This window comes from Mandrillus leucophaeus, unplaced genomic scaffold, assembly GCF_000951045.1.
Source record: "Mandrillus leucophaeus isolate KB7577 unplaced genomic scaffold, Mleu.le_1.0 Scaffold928, whole genome shotgun sequence".
NCBI classification, from domain to species: Eukaryota; Metazoa; Chordata; class Mammalia; order Primates; family Cercopithecidae; genus Mandrillus; species Mandrillus leucophaeus.
Window position 1 is genome coordinate 1,130,913 of NW_012110119.1, and position 24,095 is coordinate 1,155,007.

At 36.3% G+C, this 24,095-nt stretch overlaps 1 protein-coding gene across 1 annotated transcript; it reads left to right on the forward strand.

Moving 5' to 3' along the window:
- Position 1: 1 nt before the first annotated feature.
- Positions 2-23,902, forward strand: TMEM64 (transmembrane protein 64; the record flags this gene model as incomplete). Its single annotated transcript, XM_011970105.1, has 3 exons — positions 2-511; positions 14,218-14,373; positions 20,013-23,902. Coding segments are annotated over 3 exons (858 nt in total), but the record flags the coding sequence as incomplete, so codon positions are not given.
- Between the last annotated feature and the right edge of the window lie 193 nt (positions 23,903-24,095).

The following is a 24,095-nucleotide window of genomic DNA, read 5'->3' on the forward strand; positions in this document are numbered from 1 at the left end:
CGGCGGCGGCGTGGTGGTCGGCGTGGCCGAGGTGAGAAACTGGCGCTGCTGCTGCCTCAGCAGCACCTGTTGGTGCCGGAGCCTCGTGCTGGTCTGCGTGCTGGCCGCCCTGTGCTTCGCTTCCCTGGCCCTGGTCCGCCGCTACCTTCAGCACCTCCTGCTGTGGGTGGAGAGCCTTGACTCGCTGCTAGGTGTCCTGCTTTTCGTCGTGGGTTTCATCGTGGTCTCGTTCCCCTGCGGCTGGGGCTACATCGTGCTCAACGTGGCCGCTGGCTACCTGTACGGCTTCGTGCTGGGCATGGGTCTGATGGTGGTGGGCGTCCTCATCGGCACCTTCATCGCCCATGTGGTCTGCAAGCGGTTGCTCACTGCCTGGGTGGCCGCCAGGATCCAGAGCAGCGACAAGCTGAGCGCCGTTATTCGCGTCGTGGAGGGAGGAAGCGGCCTGAAAGTGGTGGCGCTGGCCAGACTGACCCCCATACCTTTTGGGCTTCAGAATGCAGTGTTTTCGGTAAGTAGGGTCCCGCTGGCCTATCCCTCTCCAAGTCTGTTTTTGAGCGGTCTTGTGGCGGCCCTAGGAGGGCGCTCTATCAGATAAACACCAGCAGAGAAGTGACATTGAGGGCAGGAGTTACAATTACTTTCCATCGCACCCTGGGAAATCTGTCATACACATAAAACATACCTAACGCGGAGTCTCGAAAAACAGTTTGTTAGATAAAAAACTAATGTTCCTTTTCGGGATGGGAACGTAATTAAAAATGAAAAGCCCTCTTAACAGTGGGCATGCAGGGACATGAATGGAAATGCCCATCTTTAATACTTGTCATCTTTTGTAGCAGCTTTGGCAACATTTAGGGAGGAAAGCTTCACGTTTTTAGCTTTCTCTCTTGCTTGCATAAATACATCCAGGGTTTTGATTCAAGTTTTTAGCAACCTGGACCGAAGGAAGTGTTTCAGTAAACAGTGGAGGAGCTAGTTGCAGACTCCGATTTTTGGAGTTTCCTATATTTGTAATGGGCTTTTTCTTCTTCAAGTAATTGTGCTTTAATGCGATGTAAAGGAGAAAATGCTACTGTTTATCTTTCTTTGGAGGAACTTCATTTCGAAATCGCAGGGCGGTGAATAAAACAGAACAGATAACCTTTTGCTCAATTAGCATTTATTTTTCTTCAATATATGCACTATTATAGACTTTTCTGTGCTTGTATTCATATGTTTTGTTTGTCCAGGTTTTTATAGCTAGTGTGCATCTCCATGCAACTGATTTAGGATAGAAGCACTGCTAGTGAAGAGATCATTTTACTGGAAGAAAGGAATCTGGTCTTTACAAACTTTGTGACTTTGGATCAAATTACTGACCCTGTCTGGCTTCACTTTTCTCTTTTATAAAGTGAAGGACTTAAAAAAGTAGATTACCGTGTTCCCCAAATTCAATTATTCTAAACTACCAAGCGTTTATGTAGATTCCCAGGACCTCAACCCTTCAGCTAGACTTAAAGAAAACTGTACTGAAGTAAAAAGATAATTGCACTCAAAACCATAGGAATTGATGTATTTTAAGTGATTCTGATGCATTGTTTCAAAAAGTAAATCACTGTTAGTCTCTGGAAACTTTCTCATTTTGTTTTGAATTAGGAATAATTCTAACCAATCTACCTCTTTGTGATGAAATTAAAATCTTTCCCTTTTTTCTTTTCTTTTAAATGCCTTTTGCAAACCTCTTGATTCCAAGCAACAGCAGCAATGACTATAATGGTATTTGGTAGAGGCAGTGGAAACAGATAAGCGGTTTTCTGTAGAGATGAAGTTTAGTGTTAGCAGTAGTTTGGTATAGTCTTAAATTTCTTTTTCATACCCTCCTATAGTATGAAATATAAACTTGAACTTTGATCCAGTCTTGGGTAATAATAAATAAACTATCCCAGAACTTTGAAAGAAGGTTAGGCTAAGGAACCTGAATAGATTGATTGTTAGTTTGTGTTTCAGTATAGCATGTATCCTTGGGCCTTTTCTTGTCCACTACTGCATGCCAACTACTATCCTAGGCTCTTTCCACATATTTCTGATCCTTAAACCAGCCCTGCAGAAGTTGATTATACACATATTATAGACTAGTGTCTACTAGTTAGGAGCACAGGGCTGGTGCTGTGGATTCCTGCTGTCTGCTTAGAGTCTAGTGACTTTGGGCAAGTTGTTTATTCTCTCTGTGCTTCAATTTCTTATTTGTAAAATAAGGAAAGTAATGATACCTACCTCCATAGGATTATTGAGAAGATTACATGAGATGCATACATGCAACAGAGCCTGGCTTAACAAACACGTGTTAGCTTTTGTCGTTTCTGTTGTTATGACCCAAGGTCACCAAGGTACTAAACTAATGGTAGAGTCAGACTTTGAACCATGGTCTGATGGTAGGGTCTCAACCCACCACCTCTTCATTTCTTCAATATATATTTAATGCCGGGTATAGTCATGGGTAAATAGTAAGGGCTCATTATGTATTTACTGATTGACTTTTCTTTTGATTATGTCTGTTACATATTAAGTATGTGACTAAGAAGTTGTATTTTGTACTTGGTAATAATTTAAGGTAATCATGTAGTTGAAACTGAGCTTGACAAGGGACAACTCTGAATTTAGCATTGTGTGATCCATAAAAAAGAAGGGAAAAAAAAAGAAAAATGGCCTCTTGCAATAGGTATTATTGTCACCATTTCACTGAGAAAGAAACAGAAGCTCAACCATCCAGGAACTTCTTCAGTCACCCACCTACCAAGTGGCTGAGCTAGGGTTTGAACCTAGGATCAGCTGATATGGTGCATCTTACTGTAAAGTTTTTACTCATAGCCATAGCAGGGTGGGCTGTGAAGCCACTGGATATGGTCTGTTATGTCCTGTTTATACCTATTGTCCTGAACTGCCTGCTTACAGAAGTAGTCCTTTCAACTAGAACAGTTTACTGAATTCACCCAGGATATGTGAAAGAAAAGAAAGCTTAGTTAAGGCTGATGTTAGTTTTAGTCTGACTTTCCTTTCTGCCTTCTAGAACTCCATTCTGCCTCCTCATATACCCTCTCTACCTCATACCCCTCCTGCTGACCATAGCTGCCCCCTTTCTAGGCATATTTCTTGTGTTTGCTACATCCCTCCTTATCTTTGAAATCATCCTTTTTTTAAAAAAAAAAAAAAAAAACAAATTCCAGTTAAAACTCATTTTTTTTTTCTTTTTTTTTGTGCCCATATATAGAGAAATTCATCTGGGCTTACCTCAAAGAAGTTAGGTGTAGTGGTCATGAGAGGCCCAGGCTTTGGAAATAGATGATCCTGAATTAGTCCGTGCCATCTGGCCTTCTCCATTTCCTCATCTGTAAAATGAAGTAGAGTTATGAGGCTTAAAAAAGCTGATACTCTGAAGGCATTAAATATTTTGTCTGGCTCATAGTCACTTCCCAGTAATTGTTAAGTGTTGTTATTATTTGTAGTGGTGGAGGCAGTTGTATTCACGTTTTAGAAGCAGGAGCTGATTGTAAAGGATAATATATGGAAGAAGGAAAGGCGCTTTCCCTTGCTTATCTCCTCTGAACCATTTTTTTCCCCTTCTCCCATGCATACTAGAAACTTGAAATCAGATTGGTTCCAACATTTACAGTGTCATCTTGACACATCTTACATCTTACAAGAGTAACTAGTTATAGTTACTCTTTTGAGCCATACTTTCTGTTGTGAGATGTGTTTAATAATACATGCTGCAGAGCTGTGATAAAATATATAGTTTGCTCATTATTTGCTATTTCTTTCTCACCATCTTCTGCATTCCAAAATGAGGATACTGAAACTGAGCTACTTTTTAAAAAAATTTAACAAATACCTATATTGTACTTAACTAATTGCCAGGCACTGTTTAATCATGCACTCATAACTTATTTACTGTTCATTTCAGCCATGATCCTCATCATACAGCTGAGGCAGTTGAGGCACAGTGGTGAAATAACTTGCCCAAGATTACACAGTTAGTAAATGTTTACAGTCATTAACTTACCCAGGGTACTAGTGTTGGTCCAAGAAGAGCTGGATTTCCCAGACACATCCTGATTCCAGTTGTAGAATACTTGTCCTAGCGCACCTTGAATATCCGACATTATGGAGGACTGGGGAAGGTTCTATACAGTTGACTTAGGTATCATCCCAGATGTTAGAGCAGGGGTCAGAAAACCACAGCCCAATTTTGTATGGCATACAAGCTAAGAATGATTCTTCCATTTTTAAATAGTTGGAAAAAATACCACAAGAATATTTCATGTACATGAGAATTATATGAAATTCAAATTTCAGCATCTGTAAATGGTGCTATTGGAATACAGCTGTGCTCACTTATGTGTGTGCTATGTGTGTCTCCTTTTAATCCAAAATGGCAAATTGACTAGTTACTACAGACCCTACTGCCTACAGAGCCTGAACTGTGTACTACCTGGTGCTTCATGGAAAAAGTTTGCCAACTTCTTCTGCCTTAGAGTCACAGCAACAAAACAGCTACCAAGCCTGAGCCCCTGCAACTGTAGGAAGAGGCCCTTAATTTCTCACATATATCTTATATTTTTATTTAACAGAAAAAATTTTTAAACAAAAGCAATCAATGGGTATTGTGTGTAAAATGCAAATAAAATAGAAATTAGTAAATTTAAAAGTGCAAGACCTTACCCATCACTGTGGCTCACTTCTTAGTGAACTGCTTTATAGAATTGTTTGTTACCAAACCACCAATTACTTGGTTATTTATGTGAGCCCACCATAGGTTTGAAGCAACAAATAGATTCTTTGTTTTGGAGGGAGCCAGGGAGCTGTGAAACTGGTACTGACTGAAATAATAATAATGAAGGATGTCATTATAACTTTAAGCAGATATAACTGTTTTTCAAGTTTTCCTAGAGTTTGCATTGAGTTATCAAGAAGATAAATTACTTTTAGTAATTTAGTTTATATTTGAACTGAAATTTATTACAACTAAAGAAAAGTTTTTGGCAAATGACTCTAAGACCACAAATACAGTATAGTATCTTAGCTTATGCTGTGGAGTCTTCTGGTTCTGTCTTAGCTCCTTTGTAGCCCTGGTGAAGTCATTTAATGATTCTGGCCTCCAGTTTTCCTTATTTGCAAAATGAGAGGGTATAGATTAGGTCAGAGTTTGCTTTTAAAAAGACAAGTGTTCTGAGCAACAATGTAACATTACGTTTTATTTTTTAACAGTTTAGTGATAGTGTGTGTTATAAAAATACACATTTTCTCATTTTCTTAAGTTCTTATTCTGTAATGTTTTCTTACTTTCTTAAATTCTTATTCTGTGCTGTAGATATAGCCATAGATTCAGATAAAGATATGATAGTCGTAATACTTGTCACTGTATCAGTGTATGTAATGATGATTTCTTCTTACTAGTAAAGTGTAATGATTTGCTGCCAGTGGTACAGTTCAGGCAAAATATAAAGGCAGATGCAGTCTGTGTTTTGAAAGAGTTGGAGTCTGGCCCTTAAGGGTCAGATAGGATGACCAAGTTGTGTAATGTCATCTCAGTACACATCCTGAGACCTCACAATACCACTGAATGCAGCTGACCTTTATTTCCTTGAAACTGTTTTCCCCTCTTTGTGTGTCTTTAGTTATCTCATCAGCTTCTGCGTTTTTTTGTGTCATATGTAGGCTTATAATTCACTAATCTATATCTCTAGCCTGTTATATTAATGTATATACAGTATGTTTTATTAACCCTTTCTAGATTTAAAAAAATTTGTTTAAAAGCAAAGAGGTTATTAAAACGTATTTTAACAATATTTGTTTTTTCTGTCTATATGTATTCATTGTAAAAACTTTGAAAAGTATAGCAAGTACAAAGAAAAAAGTCCTTAGCATTTTAGTGTTTATTTTTCTCTTTTGCATTTTATTGATATGTATTTTTAATATAATATTGAGTTAATGATTTTTGTGACCTTCTTTTACTTGATGTAATGAACGTCTTGTCATTACATGTATTGCAACATGACTTTTAATGATTGCATAGTCAGCTGTAGTTTTCTATCTTTGTATCTTTTTTATTCCTGCTTAGAACTGGGCCTTAGATATATATAGAAGGCATATGATACATTTTTTTAGTACAAACAATAAACCTATAGTATGTCAGATTGTATGAAGAAAATCTTTTCAACTTGTGTTCCAGAAATTATGTACAATAAGATACACATTTTTCCCCCGTTGGGGGAAGATTCAAGACCTCTGTGTGTATGTGGGTGGGAGGGTGGAAGGGTGGTTAAACCAAATTGTCAGATAAATTGGTGACCCCTCCCTAAGATATTTGGGAGCCATTAAAAGCAGTTCCTAATTTAGGGACAGTGAACTCTTGAAGAAGCTTACATATATAAAGATGCTTCTGTGTCGTAGACAGACATTGACCTAACCATTTCTGTCGGTAGAAATCTCTTTACTCTGAAGCCCTCTCTAGCTGTTAGGGTAGGGTCTCAGCACTGCTATGGCCTCGTTTTTTTTTTTTTTTTTCTCCAGTAGCAAGACTTTTTTCAGTACTCTCAGGGTTGCTTGAGAGACCCTAACAAGAGGGTCTTAGCCTTGACATTAGGTTCACCTTGGAGGTTTCTGGAAATATTTTTAGTATTCATTCAGTAAATAATTGGTAGGTGCCTAGCATGTGCCTGCTGCTGTTTTAAATGCTGGAGGTGTAGCGTGAATAAAATAAAGTCTCTCCCTTGAGGTGGTAGCATTCCAGTGGAGAAATAGCATTCTAGGTAAATCATGGTGTAAGTTTTGCTGAAAATAAGTTAATTTTCATTTATAACATCTTTTCTGTGTGCTTGGCAGAGTGTTCTTAATTTCTGAAAATCCAATTAAAAATGGACTTTGCATTCCAACTTGTTTATAAACTGGCAACTACTCTAGGTTTCCATGTTTATAAATAAAACATTGTTGGTGTTGATACATCCAACCTCCAATAAACATATATTTAGCACCTAATATATAGTAGGCATTTGTTAAGATCTAGGGACACAATGAGGACCAAGACAGGCAGATCCCTTTCCTCACAGAATTTATAGTTTGGGAAAGGACTGAGGGGCAAACAAATGGCAAAACCTTCCGTTGTTCTCCAGTGCAAAGGGGACAGGGAAGTATAGTTTCTGTCAGAGCACTTGAAAGCACTTAAAAGGCTTGTGGCATCTGGGAAGGTTTCCTAGAGTAATTGATGACTGAGTAGTGAAAGACAGTGTAGGAGTTTTCGGAGTAAATGGAGTGGAAAGAAGGATGTGCTTGTTGTACTCCCCAGAAGGAACAATGTAGAAAGGCCCAGAGGGAAAGGGGAGCAAGTAGTGTTCTAGGAACTGAGACAATTTTGATGTGACTGGGACATAGTGTGACAGGATGTGTGAAATGCTCAGAGGCCAGATCATGAAGCACTTTATGCTGTGAAGAACCTCATGGCAGTAGGAGGGAGTTTAAGCAGGATTAGGCTCCCTTTTTAAAAAGATTTCTGCAGGAGTTAGCATAGGTAGTGAGTGGGGTAGTCTGTGTGTCAGGACCGGAGAGGAGACTGAATTAGGAATAGGCCCAGACGGTGGATAGATTTCCCCAGAGAAGGTGCGGTTGACAAGAGGTAGTAGATATTGGATGTGGGAAATGAGGAATTAGCTGTGTGCCTGACTGACGAGGTTTCCAGCTATGGCCGCTGAGTTTGGGAACACAGAAAAGATGAAGAGGTATTTTGAGGAGCAAAGGAAAGAGAATATGCAGTTAACGTTTTTCTTTAAACTGATTTTTAAACTTTTGATTTTCTGAGAGTGAAAAATAGTTGCCATTTATGAATTCTTTTTCTCTCTTCCCCATTTTCTTTCTTTCTTTCTTTTTTTTTTTTTTTCCAGGCTGGAGTGCAGTGGCGCGATCTTGGCTCACTGCAAGCTCCGCCTCCCGGGTTCGCGCCATTCTCCTGCCTCAGCCTCCCGAGTAGTTGGGACTACAGGCGCCCGCCACCACGCCTGGCTAATTTTTTTTAAATTTTTTAGTAGAGACGGGGTTTCACTGTGTTAGCCAGGATGGTCTCGATCTCCTGACTTCGTGATCCGCCCGCCTCGGCCTCCCAAAGTGCTTGGATTACAGGCGGAGCCACTCACTGTGCCCGGCCATCTCTTCCCCAATTTTTCTGAAATATTAGTAGGAAGTGTTTTGGGGATATATACAGTAAAATACTTTATCAGTAAATATTAATTAGATGAAAAGACCAAACTGGTCATTTTAATTTCTCTTGACCAATCTTTTCTTAACAGTCTTAGGGATTCATGATTTTTTTCCTATAGTGATTCATGATTTTTTCCTATATAATGTAATTTAATATATTTTAATTGGAATTTATAATATTTTAACAGTAATTTTGTTAATAAGCAGCATCCCAAATACCAAGCAACACGTCTGTACAGGAAGGTATAATTTGTCAAAATGAATGCTAGATTCACAGAGCTGCACATAAAATTTGAGGTCTTCTGAATACAGGTCACCTTTATATTCTTTATTACATCCATGCCAGGATAGTCTATGTAAAAACAAAGTTTCTTGGTGGGTTAAATTAAAGTGGTAAAACCATTGTGTAAACAGCTATAATCTTAGAAAGCAGAAGAGCTGGGTCAGGTTTCCTGAGAGCTGTGCTTGGTGCTTTGCCTAAGAGGACCGACCACAGCCCCAGCTTCAGTGAATGTCCTAGTGATAGATCTAAAGACGGAGGTTCTCTGTTGTCAGCTCCAAAAATGCCATGTTCAGAGGTGAATCAGCTCTTGCTCTTCAGAATTACAGTTTTTTTTTTCCTCTCATCTATTTTTCCCCTCCCAGATGGAATACTTCTTTGTTTTCAGGATCTATTTGGTATAGTGGTGAAATGATGTGTTCTACATGTTAACCCCATGTTAAGTGAATCACATCTTCAAGTACATCATGTACCTCTGGGAATAAAGGATATATACTTTTTTAGTGCTTCTAGAGTTTTTAAAACAGGAGAGGATAGCAGTCAGGTGGTGTTTGCCATCCCTTAAACTCTCGCTGTGGTATCTCATCACAGAAACTAACTAGCAAGATAGCATTGATATCCTAGGTAGAGAAATCTAGGGGTTCTTTGATTTGGAATACAAATCCTGAGCTAAAATGCTGGGGTACTTGCAGGCAAGAATTCCAATGGTATTGATCTAGGCTCATGTTTAATGTCTTTCTACAAAGTAAAACAAGGAGACAAAATTTTAGAACTTTGGTGCTTGAAGACTACGGAGAGAAGGCTGGATGCATCTCCTTTTGAAAACAAGTATTCCAAATATGTTTGTCAAAGACTGAGCTAGATGGAAATTCTGAGTAAAATTTTTGCTTATAGGAAATGCTGTATTAAAATAGGCCGGGCGCAGTGGCTGACGCCTGTAATCCCAGCACTTTGGGAGGCTGAGGTGGGCGGATCACAAGGGCAGGAGTTCAAGACCAGCCTGACCAACATGGTGAAACCCTGTCTCTACTAAAAATACAAAAATTAGCCAGGTGTGGTGGTGCACGCTTGTAGTCCAGCTACTCAGGAGGCTGAGGCAGAAGAATTGCTTAAACCTGGGAGGCGGAGGTTGCAGTGAGAACAAGATCGTGCCATTGCACTCCAGCCTGGGCGACAGAGCGAGACTCTGTCTCAAAATAAATTAATAAAATAAAATATTTTGGAAGAAGCTGTTCATCTTTAATAAAGTTATTAGTAGTTTAAAACCTGTGTACATGTATGTTACTGTGTTGCTCCATTGGTTAAAGCATTGAACGCTCCAGCAAAAATATTTACGATTATTAACTAAAATTATATGTATGTATAATAACACTTTTTCCCAAGGGTAAGGTTTGGTCATGAAAGATTTGATAAACTTCAATTTATGCAGTTTATGCATGGGTGATGGTCTTGCTGAGTTGAGTGATAGAGTTGTTTCAGATTTATGAAATCTGTTCTTAAATTACCCATTTGAATATTATTGATGTCATCTGTGAATGTCGATTATGTGTTCTATTTAGAGAAACTTCATTACATTTAAAGGTAAAGGTTGTGGCCAGAAGTGTTGCATTCTGAAATTTCTGAACTGAAATATTTATTTTAAAGATAACTTCCATAATATGGAATGTTTTGTTATTAACTGCAATGTAATTTTTATAACATTCATTTTTGTCGTATGTTCTTACTTTCTATATCTGACATGTTTATTCTAAAGAAAGTTCTCTGCTCCTATAAGTGCTCTAAATTGAAGAAGGAACCTTGCTCAGCTTAGCTCCATTCACATCATTCTTTGACTAGACTCCCTGGTACCTTTCCTCTGAGTATAGGCTCCTTCCTCTTTTATCTAAGGCCCCAACATGTATCACCCCATCTAGTTTTCCTGTCTTTATTTTACACGATTTCTTTGTGTGTGCCCTATAGACAATCCTAGCTGTGCTGCCAACTTTATGAGTACATTCTGTACTTTCCCTGCCATTGCACTCTAGCGTGGGCGACAGAGCGAGATTCTGTCTCAAAAAAATAAAAAATAATAAATAATAAATAAATAAATAAAATAATTTGGAGGAAGCTGTTCATCTTTTGTTCGTTCTCTTCTTGGAACACCTGCCTTCCTCATCCTATCTATCTTTGCTTGCCGAACTCATACTAGGCTTTCAGTGTCTGCCTTGAATCCCTCTTTTCCCAAAAAGTTACCCTTTGGCCTCCACTTCTACAATTAATTTTCATCCTTTATTCTTTAATGCTCAGCATGTAGTCCTTCTCAGTGCTCCCCATTCTGCCTATTTCTCAGGTAGTTTATGTTTACTTGTCAGTGTGTAAATCCATCAGTGGTAGGCACTGTGTCTTTTTATCTCTTCCAAGCACCTCTTGGAGCATCTTGCATTAGCGGTTATTGAGTCAGTGATCGATAAGGTGGATTGTTAACAACCAGTCACTGTAATATTCTTTCCAAATCAGCAGTAATACATCTCCAGTTCATTATCTATTAATAGAGTTGAATGTAGTTTTATTGAAAATATGAAATGATTTTTAGATTAGGTTGTATTAATAGTTGTAGAGTCACCTATAGCTGTTTAAAATACCAGATTTTAAAATTAGTAAAAAGGTTTAATAAAATGGCCAGTAGCTTTCTTATATACCAGTAATACTCAGATGGGGGTGTGGAAAAGTTACTTTGAAAATCAATAGTAGTGGTAACAATAGTAACATGAAATGCTTAGAAATAAACTAATAAGAAATGCATGGGATACGTGAATAAAGTGACCAAACTTTAGTAAGAGGTATAAAAGAAGATTTTGAGTAATTATAGAAAAATTTCTGGATAAGAATACCTAATATTGTAGAGACTTCAGGTCTATCCAGATTAATTTGCAGATTTGCCTTAATCCCAGTATAAAATTTACTCTTTTTTTTTGAGTGATAGAATGATCTGCAAGAATAAATATGGCTGAGAACAGTTACGGCCATTTTTAAAAGAAACATAATGAAGAAGTTTGAATAGAATGGGAAATTCCTTGCCAGGTATTAACTGGTAGTCTTTATTACAATTTAGTTTCAGTACAAGATTTGAGACACCAATGTTTTAGTTCTATACAAGATTTTAAATATAAATGGACAGTTTTAGAGCTCCAAATAAGCCCTTTTTATATGAAATAACTTTTATTTCTACTAAAGTAAACATAATAAGTCAATGGAGAAGTTATTGATTATTTAGTATCTAATGCTGGGAAAATTGGCTATTGGGAAAGGGGAGGGATCAGGCTATATCCTCACCTTGAATTTGAGTAAATTCCGGAAGGAATAAGTGGTGAATGCTAAAAAGAAAAACATAATCAGAAGAAATATATAGGTAGAAATCAACAATAGACTCTTAAAACACTTTCTAAAGCTAAATGCATTGGAAAAATAAGAGGACAAAATAGATAATATTTTATTATGTAAAAATTTAAAAACATTTGTATGTCAAAACAAAATTAAGAGATAAAGGACACTTTAGCAAAAACTATATGCCACATATAATAGACAACAGGTTGCCCTCACTATATAAATAGTTCTTACAAATAAGAAAAACACTTAATATCCCAATAAAAAAGAGCAAATGTGAACAAATAAACCCATAAGGAAATGTGAATAAAAAATGTATATAGAAAATGTGCCAATATAAATTAAAATAGTACAGATTAAATAATGATGAAACATCGTTTTTACTCCTATCGAAATAAAGATTAAAATTTAATATTTACAGTTGGTAACAGTATGACAATGGATGCGTTCATGTATCACATACTGACAGGTGTGTTGAATCATTGTGAACATTTTGGAAAATTAAGTTTTTTACTATTTGAACCAATAATTCTAGTGATCTATCCTACCAGAGTTAAGATACATATGTCATGTATTGCTGTATATCAGATCAAAACTTAGTAGCTTGAAACAATCATTTATTGTCTCACAATTTCTCTGGGTCAGGGATTCCTCTGCAACTAGCTGGGTGCGTCTGACTCAGGATCCCTCACAATGCTGCAGTCAAGGTTTTGGCCAGGGCTGCAGTCATCTTAAGGCTTGACTGGGGCAGGATTCACTTCCGGGCTATTGACTGGCTATTTTTCCAGGCTATTTTTGCTAGCTATTGACTGAACACATCAGTTCCTTACCACGTGTGTCTCTCCATGGGAACTACTTAGAGCATGGCAGCTTACTTGCTTGAGGAAAAAGCGGAAGTCCTATTCTTTTTGTAACCTAATTTTGGAAGTGACATCTCACTTCTGCTCTTGCCTGTTTGCTAGAAGTAAGCACGAGGTCCAGCCCACACTCTAGGGGAAGGGATCACACAAGGACATGAATACCAGGAGATCAGGTCATTAGGAATATTTTAGATGTTGCCTAACACAGAGGTTAATATCCAAAAGACGTTATCATAATTTTAGAATTTTTTAATAATAGCCAAAAATAAATGTAATTCCATATATACAAAAAATGAAGCAATGTAAATATTCTACAGTAGGAGCGGTTAAATCGTGCTACATTCAGACAATGGTAGTATAATTGCATAATAATGATAATTTTCACCTTTTTTGAGTGTCAGTCATATGCCAGGTATTTCCTAGATACTTTAGAAATATTTCTGATCCTAACAACAGCCATCTAAGCTGGTGATGATTTTCATTTTACAAATGAAAAAACTGATAGTTAGCACTTTGGGAAACTGAGGTGGGCGAATTGCCTGAGCTCAGGAATTCAAGACCAGCCTGGGCAACACGGTGAAACCCTGTCTCTACTAAAATACAAAAAAGTAGGGCCGGGCGCGGTGACTTACGCCTGTAATCCCAGTACTTTAGGAGGCCGAGGCAGGGGGATCACGATGTCAGGAGATTGAGACCACGCTGGCTAACATGGTGAAACCGCATCTGTACTAAAAATACAAAAAATTAGCCGGGCGTGGTGGCGGGCGCCTGTAGTCCCAGCTACTCAGGAGGAGCTTGCAGTGAGCTGAAATCGGGTCGCTGCACTCCAGCCTGGGCAACAGAGCAAGACTGTGTCTCAAAAAAAAAAAAAAAAAAAAAAAGAAGTAGCGGTGTGGCGGCGTGCGCCTGTAGGCCCAGCTACTTGGGAGGCTGAGGCAGAAAAATATCTTGAACCCAGGTGGCAGAGGTTGCAGTGAACCCAGGTCGCACCACTACACTCAACCCCGGGCGACAGAGCGAGATTCTGTCTCCAAACAAAACAAAACAGAGATTTAGAGACAGAGTAGCTTATTGAATTCTCAGCACCAGAATGCCATTCTAGGGTTGTCTGGCTTCAAAGCCCAGCGACCACACTGCTATTTAAGAATGCTTTTGAAGAATATTTAATGATATGAGGAAGACTTACAAAACTGTTTTTACAAAGTTATCTACGTGTGGATTTTATTTACATGAAAGAAAAAGTCACAAATGTTATCTTTTGATGGTAGTATAATAGAATATTAAAATTTACTTTTATTTCATTCTAAATATTCTACATTCTGCATGTATTCTCTTTATAATCATTTTGTAAATTCAGGATACTGTTGTAAAGATGTCAGCTCCTTCCCAAGGAAATACCACTAGTTAGACGTATACACACATTTTTTTATGTTGAATTGAGATTTTACTTGGTAATGAATCATTCCCTTTAATCTACTCTTCTAGATTACTGATCTCTCATTACCCAACTATCTGATGGCATCTTCAGTTGGACTGCTTCCTACCCAGCTTCTGAATTCTTACTTGGGTACCACCCTGCGGACAATGGAAGATGTCATTGCAGAACAGAGTGTTAGTGGATATTTTGTTTTTTGTTTACAGGTGAGTTTAAGGCCAAGGGTTGTCTCTTTTTTTTCTCTCTTTTTCTTTTGGTATGGCATTGCTGATTTGAGAGATTTCATTGAAAATAATAGGAGGGTTTTTCCATTTTAGATTTTTTTTCCTTGGTTCTTTTGGTACTACCTCATATTTTGACAACATTAAAAATATTTAATTGTGTGAATATATGCAAGTGTGCAGAACTGAATTGATACAGAAAAATCCTCTTAAAGAGGCAAAAAGAATGACAAAAGTAAGATTATTTTTGTAGTGATTATTTTCAGAGTCATCACAAATCAAATACTGTATTTTGACTTTGTGTGAAATGTGCCTGAAAATAATTTTAGTAAGATTGGGCAGAGTTGAGTGTTTATCTTGTTACTTTATATTCAAATTATTGAAACTCACCTGTTTGCATTTTTTGAAGTATTATGTTGACAGTGTAAATTTCTTTCTAGTACAATTTGATGTGAAACAAAAGATTTGTTTTAAAAAGTATTACCTCATAAAAATGTCTAAGGTTTTCTATTACAAGTCCAAATAAGACTTGTGTAATGGATTATTATTACCATGCAAATTGTAATATAGTTTGGGGCACATAAAACTTTACATAAGAGGTTGATGAAAGAGGAAAATACTGCCATGTAGGCAAATTTCTTTAGAGCCTTTAAATTTGCATGCAGAAATAGTTAAAAATTTATTTGTGATTGATTTTATTCCTGAGATTTAACAAAATAGAAAATTGTAATTTTTCATGAACTAGTGAGATGATGATGATAGTTAACCTTTATTCCATGCTTTATATGCCACATATTTAAGCCCATTTAGTCCCTACGAAAACCCTAGGAGGTACAGATGTTTATTGTCTTGAGCTGGTTATTTATTATACATCTCTTCCCAAATCTGCATTCAATGACATTACATTGATAGTTTGAAATTGCCCATGATGAGAATATTTACACCATGGGAAATGGCAAGTGCTGTAAATCAAGCCCCCTATCTCTGATCCACAAGAACTGGTTCACAAAGACACCATTAGATAGTAACTTGTTTAAAGTCCCCACTAATAAGTGGTAGAGCCAGGATTTGAACCAAGGTGGTTGGTTCTAGAGATCATGCTCAAAACCAGTAGAATATAGTCAGACCTCTGTATCCATTGGTTCCACATTCATGGATTCAGCCAACTACAGATTAAAAATATTTGGGAAAAAAATTAAAAATAACAATATAACAAAAAATAGCACAAAAAAGCAATGTATTGCAATAACTACATAGCATTTACATCATATTAGGTATTATAAGTAATGTAGAAATAATTTAAAGCATATGGACGGATATGCAAAAGTTATATGCAGCTACCATGCCATTTTATGTAAGGGATTTGAGTATATGCAGATTTTGAAATCTGGGGGGATCCAGGAACTGATACCCCACAGATACATGGGACAACACTATACTCCTCTAAGCAAATAATACTAATGAGATGGTCCTCCAGACTTACTGGTCTTTTAACTTATTAGTTTTAACTGTTACTGAGTATATGGTACCATATTACAGATTTAATTTTGGTGGCATTATTCTCAGGTTTTTGAGACTCTATTGTGTTTAAAATACTATGATAAAATAAAGCCAGAGTTCATTTTCTTTGTGCTTACGAGGTACAAGTTTAGTACATAAAGTAAAACCATGAATATTTACATTGAAATATTGCCCAAATAAAACTTATCAATAAAAGTACTTGCTTTAACAAAAATTTTGTAGTATGTTTGATACGTAGAGTCAGTTTTTTTCTTTACTTTTTTCCCCAGAGCTATATTTTCTTTAGATAATCTGAATCTAAGTTAAATGTTTATGTTGCAGTTGGTTTATTTATATTAATACAGCACGCTAATCATACAAAGTTAAACTTTCTATGCATTATATCTATAGCACAGTATATCATTTATGATCATCCTACAGTACTGTAAAATTAATGTGTATCACGTTCTCAGACTTTTTTAGTATGAAGTTAAGCATATTTTTTTTTTAGTTTCCTGAAAATAAGTAATCTATTTGAAACATTTTTTCCCTTTGACTTTACATTTGAGTAATTAGAATCCCTCATTGTTAATAGCTTGGAGATAACTTTTACTATTTAAAACTTTTTCTGTGTCTTAGTAAATTATTCAACCATAGTCAATGAAGTTCATGGTACTTTTTAAACTATAGAATCTTCTTTTATTTAGTGATTTCTCACCCTTTGGTTAAGCTGGCAGATTTAAGCTTAGAATACAAAACAGTGGGGAAATCACATATTTCTTAGCCTAGGGATTTATGAAAAGAAGTGAAGACATGTTTACGCTTGCTTGATTTAATTGATATTAGTTACAGCTTAATTTGTATCAGGAGGCATTTAATGCAGCTTACAAAATATATACAAAAGAATAAGAAAATAGCTTAGGTTACAGCTAGCAGAATAAGTATATTCATGAGATTCCTCATATTTTCTAGAAATGAGCCACAAATTTGCCTCTGAGTTTTATGGCTGCCAGCCTAAAATAAAGCAGTACAAAATAAATGTTCATAGGAAGCCACAACCATTTCTTGTATAGTTTGATTATCCCTTATCCGAAATGCTTGGGGCCAGAAATGTTTTAGATTTTGAATTTCCTCAGATTTTTAATATATTTACATTATGCTTACCTGTTGAATATCCCTAATCCAAATGTCTGGAATCTAAAGTGTTCGAATGAGCATTTTCTTTGAGTGTCTTGTTAGTGCTCAAAAACTTTTGGTTGGAGCCTTTGAGATTTGGAATTTCTGGATTAGGGATTCTCAACCTGTACTGAAATCCAGCTTAGATTCTGTGGTCTATTTAGTTACTCTTCCATGCCTGTTATTTTTCTATGTACCTACCAACCGAAACCATCCAAGTTTTATCTGCTTTGCCCCTATTCTTTTGGGGAAGTCATGTAACCAAACGGATTGATATTTAACTCATGGTTGCAAATCTTCACCTAGTTTCTCAACACTACCCCACATCCCATCTCTCTCCTTTGTCTTCTCACTCCCCTGCTGTTGTCTGGAAATAGTTAATTATTTTAAACTATCTTCACTTCTCCTCACAATTTGACTCCTTCACCTGCTTCCCTCTTTATTGTCAACAGATTACCTCTCTTGCTTAACAGAAAAATCTGAAGCCTTCAACTGAGAAACCCCTGAATTTTCATATAAGAAATCTGTTAACTTCTTATGTTCCCGCCCCTGCTTAGCCTGCTTTCCAGTTAGCATTAAGAGATGCCTGTCTTTCTGTGTGACGCATGACCTTCTGCCTGTGTTTGATTCTTTGATTTCATTTTAATAAGGAAACATTTAAAAAAATTGACTATACCTTCTGTTTCCATTTTCTAAATGCTTTTAACACTTCACTTGGCTAAGGAAGATGGGGAGGGCTTGTTGGGGGACAGTCCAAATCATCAGGCCCTGGGATCAGAAGTGCAGCTGGGAAAGTCCCACTTAAAGATACAACCATTTCACCCTTGCTATCTGTGGCCCTGCCACTTCCTTCCCTCAAACTGCTCTTTTTAAGGCTGTCAGTAACCTTTTCTAAATGAGATGCACTTTCCAGTTCTCATCTAGCTTGACCTGTTAGCAGTCTAAGACTCTTGACAGTGTCTTCATTATTAAAACACTCTTCCCTTAGTTTCTTTGATACCAGTGTCTTAACTTTTTTTCCCACTTGTCTGGCTTATGCTTAACTTCTTCCTTTCACCCCTTATATCTGTGTTTTTGAAGATTCTAGCTTAAGTTTTCTAGTCCTACTCTGAAAACTTTTTTCTTTAACAGCAAATCCAATTACTCTGATGGTTGCTGTGATGTGCATTTGGGTAAAGATCCTCCCCCCACCCTCATCCTACTCCCCAGCACTGTCTTTAGCTCAGTCCTCTTTCTATAGCTTCAGACCCATTCCCTGACATCTGTGAACTTTTTTGGATATCTAACAGGCACCTCGAATTCAGCATGTCTAAAACAGAACATAGCATTTAATTCACAATGCACCCACCCCCAATATTTTCTTCATCTCTTTAAATGGTGTTTCCCTTTATTGATATGCAGCAAACGTAGGAGTTTTCAGTAAATATATCTTGTTTCTTTTAAGAGAATTAACAGAAAGCAATTACAGAATTTAAAGACCCAGCTTTAAGATGCCTAACTTATTTACAATTTTACTGAGTGATGGGTACTCATTTAATGGCACCCCCTAGTGCAAATTCCAAGTTCCTCCCCTCTCACATTTACCATACCCCAAGTATGCTCTGCTTCTATTTTCTCCTCCCCAACCACCCTCAGCACTTGGATTTAAAATACTTTCCCCATAAAGCTTATGTTATAATTATGGGTAGATTTTATTGAAATTGTATTATATTTCAGCATCACTTTTGGTTACAACAGCCTTTGTAAACTTGCTGGGACATTAAATAACACCTGCTGTATTTGCTCCAAGTCCTAAAGAACTGATTTATAAATGAACTTTGGAATAAAACTCATTGAGAAAATGTACACTGCTTAGACATTCTGAGGAATTGTACATAGAATGTTAAAGTGGGCTAGGTGCTGTGGCTTACCCCTGTAATCCCAGCACTTTGGGAGGCCGAGGCCGGCAGATCATGAGGTCAGGCGTTCGAGACCAGCCTGGCCAACATGGTAAAACCCCGTCTCTACTGAGAATACAAAAATTAACTGGGCATGGGAAGCATGCATGTAATCCCAGCTACTCAGGAGGCTGAGACAGGAGAATCGCTTGAACCCATGAGGTGGAGGTTGCAGTGAGCTGAGATCGTGCCACTGCACTCCAGCCCGGGCGACAGAGCGAGACTCCATCTCAAAAAAAAAAAAAGAAGAAAAAGGAAAAATGTACAGAGGGACCATAGCTTCCTATAAGACAATGAGAAACTGAAGCTTCCCTAAATCACATCACTAGTGAGTAGCTAAGCTAAGACTAGAAACCTAACTTTCAATTTGATCGGTGTGATTATTTTTTCTAGTATCCCTTTGACTAACATTTTAAAATAATCATCGTATTTTCCTCTGATTTTGTTTTTTCCTAAGTATAGGCAGTTTCTTGTTCACAATCTCTTGTTAATTTCTTTGGAAGTTTATTGGCATTTCATTTTTTTAAGTGGTCCATAATACTTTTAATTTTGTCTGCGCCAGATAGTTCATTGTAAATGGTAGTGCTTCTCACTAAGTTGGCTTAGAAATACCTATGGACATTTATAGTCATGCAAAGATATAATACATTAATTATACCAACAAAGTCTAGCCAGCTGTTACCTCTGTTGTAGACATTTTTTATTCCTTGAAGAAAGCTTTTTGGTACAAAGAGACAGGTTTGGCTTGTATCAAGTGAACCAAAAGGAATGTGTGTTTTCCTAATACCGTGTCATGGTTACCTGTAGACTTCGGTCCTCCACTCCCAGGAGAAGCAGCAAAGGAAAGAATAAACAATAACTGTATGTAAACTATTTAAAAATGTATAGCCTTTTACCTACCATCTTTGAGAAGCACCCGGTTTGAAGCATTTCTAAACCAAATATTTATTGGATTTATCTTTTTTTCTGTATAAAATATTGATAACTGTAATGTTTTATTTTTATTCACAGATTATTATAAGTATAGGCCTCATGTTTTATGTAGTTCATCGAGCTCAAGTGGAATTGAATGCAGCTATTGTAGCTTGTGAAATGGAACTGAAGTCCTCTCTGGTTAAAGGCAATCAACCAAATACCAGTGGCTCTTCATTCTACAACAAGAGGACCCTAACATTTTCTGGAGGTGGAATCAATGTTGTATGATTCTAATGAGATGTGTGATTGTCAAGAGCCTAGTGTGCTGTCTAAGGTCTAGCAGTCACTTCACTAGTGGGCAGAGACAAGTTCTAATTGTATTACGGCACAAACAAAACTGACTCGTTTTTAAATTGCACAATTTTTTTTTTAAAGCAAGAATCATTTTCTGGATATGTAAGTGTAAATGTAGATGCAAATTTGGCTGCACCTCTTTATCATGCCTGTATTGGCCTATAGGTCTGCACTTTAGTGTTTTTTAATTGTTTTATTTCTGGGTATTTACGAACAGAGAAATAACCCAAATATTATTTCTGATTAGTGTCTTTATTTATAAAGCCCATGAGTTGTTTGTATGCATATTTCCTACTTGTAAAGATGAGTAAAAGTATGCAGTTTTAAATGTGTAATATTATTGGATGTTCTTTGCTTTGGTAGTCTTTCCAGAAAGGATAAACAGTGGTTTTTGTTTTGTTTTGTTTTATTGTTTAAGTGGGACCACTTAGCTTCCCATTTCCTTACTAGTTAGAGAACAGACATTAATTTTCAGTGGAATGTATTTTTGCAGGCATCATGTTGTTACAGGGCCATTTACACCTATTCACAAAGCTTAAATCCTACCTTGTGGGACTGAAGTGCTCTTAAGATAACTGTTTATTTTCACTGTGTAATATGCAAAGCAAAAGGGAAATTATTTAGTGGGTAGTGACTCAAAATTAGAACTCTTGTTCTAATTCATTTACATTGGCTTTACCCTCCTTAGATTTTTCATCAAAGGGCTGTCCCATTGCAATCTTACTAAAACATTTTGTTAAAATAAACTTTTTTCCTTTTTATATTAATAATTAGGCTTTTAAATAAAAATATTATTCATTTAAAATGGTGGGCTTACCATCATTGAAGATGTCACTCAGGTGGCCTTGTTTGATCAAAACGCCTTTTTTAAAAACCAAGCTTTAAAAACATGTTTATAATTTCTTGAAGTACATATATATTGTTCCCATAGTCTTCAGCTTTAAAACTATAAATATGATATTAAGTTAATGCCCAAATTTGTGTTATTTGCCCTACTTTAAGTAAGTTTATTTTCTTTGTTTTTTCGGTACTTGTTTTTCTCTGATAAGACTCAGGAATTCTGAAATGTGAAATTGTCTCAATTCTTTCTCTTGTAGCATGAATCAAATGTATTTATTAATAGCACTTACGACTGTAGAATATAATTTGGCATATGATTCATATTACATATGTATTATTCATTTATTTTATTTTTAAAATAGTTTAATTATAAACCTAATGAGTTTTTTTAAACAAATGAGATTATAGCTATTAATGCAAATTTTCTGGTAGGTATCTCTTTTATTGCTATGACGATTCCAACTTATCAGAGACCTCCCATTTGCCTTTTCATCATGGTAAAAGCTTTGTCCTCATCTACTAAAGTACAAAGGAATTATTTGGAAGCAGATTATTTTAGTCTTATGCTAGAGATGAATTTGTTCATTTTAATGGGTGATCTTTTTTCCCTATCAGGTGTAATTGCTTTCCTTTCCTTTATAATGTGTAAGTTTTCTCACCTTTGACTAACAGTAAAGTTCATTTGTATGTCCATACCAAGAAGACTTCAGTGCAAATACTTTGAGAGCACCTGGGTCTACAGGACATAACTGGCCTCCAAATCCTCCTTTCTTGTTAATAGTAGGAAAATAGATATAGTATTGGAATACCCTTATTCTTTTTTGAGTCCTAATTACTCATTTCTTTTTCTTTTTTCTTTCTTTCTTTTGAATCCTAGTTGCTGGTTTTTAATGATTTTAGTCTAACAATCCCAACCAACAATACATTTGATTTATTTTTTTCTGTCTAACCTGACAGTCTTTTTCGTGTGCTTCTTATTTGTTGGTTAGTTTTTGTGAAAAGAATCATTATTTAAGATCACTATTTTCATACTTGTTTTACACTTCACGTATTTGGAAGTGCATTTATTTACTTAGCATTTGTGACTTGAATAATTTCACCAAATGAATACTTTTTGATAGTTTGTAATGAGTTCTAATTGTTACACTTTGCTTGGTACTTATAATAGATATGTAAAGGTAAAAGAAATAATTTTTCTGTATTCTGCCAATCTTAATTTTATATAATAAATCATCCATTTTTTTCTTAAAATAGTATGGATTGACTGTTTCTAAAATACCAATCTATGGCTGTGGTTTTTCTTTTCTTCAGCATTTCCAGCATCCAAGTAAACAGTAGTCCCTTACAGTCCTGCTACCTGCTGGGTGAATTTGGTTGCTGGGTTTTCAGGTTGCATTCACAATAAATCGTGCAAAGCATTGCCATGCCTTATTTACTCCATTTTTAATCCTGTATCCCGGATTTATGGCAGCAACACACACCTATAGGGTACTTTTATGTTGTCCAAATATTGGTGTCAGTCATATATACTTATAAAATGTCTCCAGTCATGTATATTTATAGAAATGTCAAATTTCTCAGACTGTCAAAGTACAGTATAAAGTTGCTTAATGCACTCTTAAAAATGGTATATAATTTCTGAATCTTATGAAAGATGTGTTCTTTTTTAATTCTTTGGGCGTTTTCTTAAGTTTTACATATTTTTTGGTTTATTGTTAATGATTTTGTTTACTCTTTGCCAAATTTTGTCATGTAGGTTATTTTACAATAGCACCTTTTAAAAGTGTATATACTAATTTACTAAGTATATTCATGTCCATTTTTATTTGATCATCTGATTTGTGAAATAACTTGAAATTTGTACTGTTTGGTTTGTGAAAATAATATTACCAACTCTCTGTCATTAGAATGTGTATTTTATGTTCAGAAGTGACTGGGTTTATTCAGAGCCAGCCATTCTCTCCCTTGATGCACTTTGTAACCTGTTACAAATCCTTTTAGGTGGCTTTTGCCTGATAGGGTCAAGTGTATTACTATAAAACATTTTTCTTCTTATGAAGCTATTAAGTTCATTAGTTACTCTTATTTCCCCTTGTTGTAATTAAGTGGTGCAAGTACAAGCATATCCCCAGCATTCCTGTGTGTGAATGTGCACTGCTGATTTGGACTGTTCTTGAGAAAGGTGCTGTGACTTACATATGTCAATATTTATTGTCTCTAGGGACATCTTTAGAATGCTTGAGAAAGTCGCTAGGTGTGTGCCAGGTTGGTGCAGGTAAACCCATGCTGTTCATAGCTAAGCAGCATTTGCAGAGAAAAGGAGAGTTTTACATAGACCCCAGGAAAAACAGTACTAACCTAGTTGATGGCCTTGGTGGTGGAATTTTGTTTCAGCCAGAGGCTACTCACTATATCAGAATGATGTTCAGTATAACACTATCTGATTTTTAGATTGGCCAATTTCTGTTGTAATCAAGTATTTAGTATATAATTTTTTAAAGTCATTGCTTTAATCTGAAAAGCCATTAGAAGGGAGAGGAATCACTGTTCTACAGGATATTTAAAACTCAGGAGTTCAAATAACCTCACATATTGAACATAAACTGTTAACTTACTCCACAACTTAATTCTAACCTGATACTTATGAATTGCAAAGTGATTGCTGCAAACTATCTTCTAAGGTGGCTGAAAATTTAAAATAGATCATTCTAAAGGGAAATCAGTAAAATGTCTTGATAATTGGTATCCAAATCACTTGTGTGCCTGAGAAAATAAAAGGTAATATTTTACTTCTCGCTTTTCTTTCTTTGTCTTTATATTTTAATGGATGTAGAGACCTGACCCATGAGAAGCAGTGTTTCAGGGGATAGGGAGGATGTGCTCCTAAAAATGAGAATGTTGATAATTGACGCTCCATGGGGTGGTTATGATTCTGGAAGAAGCCCTAAGGAGAAATGGTTCTGACATCTTAAATTGGCACTCACT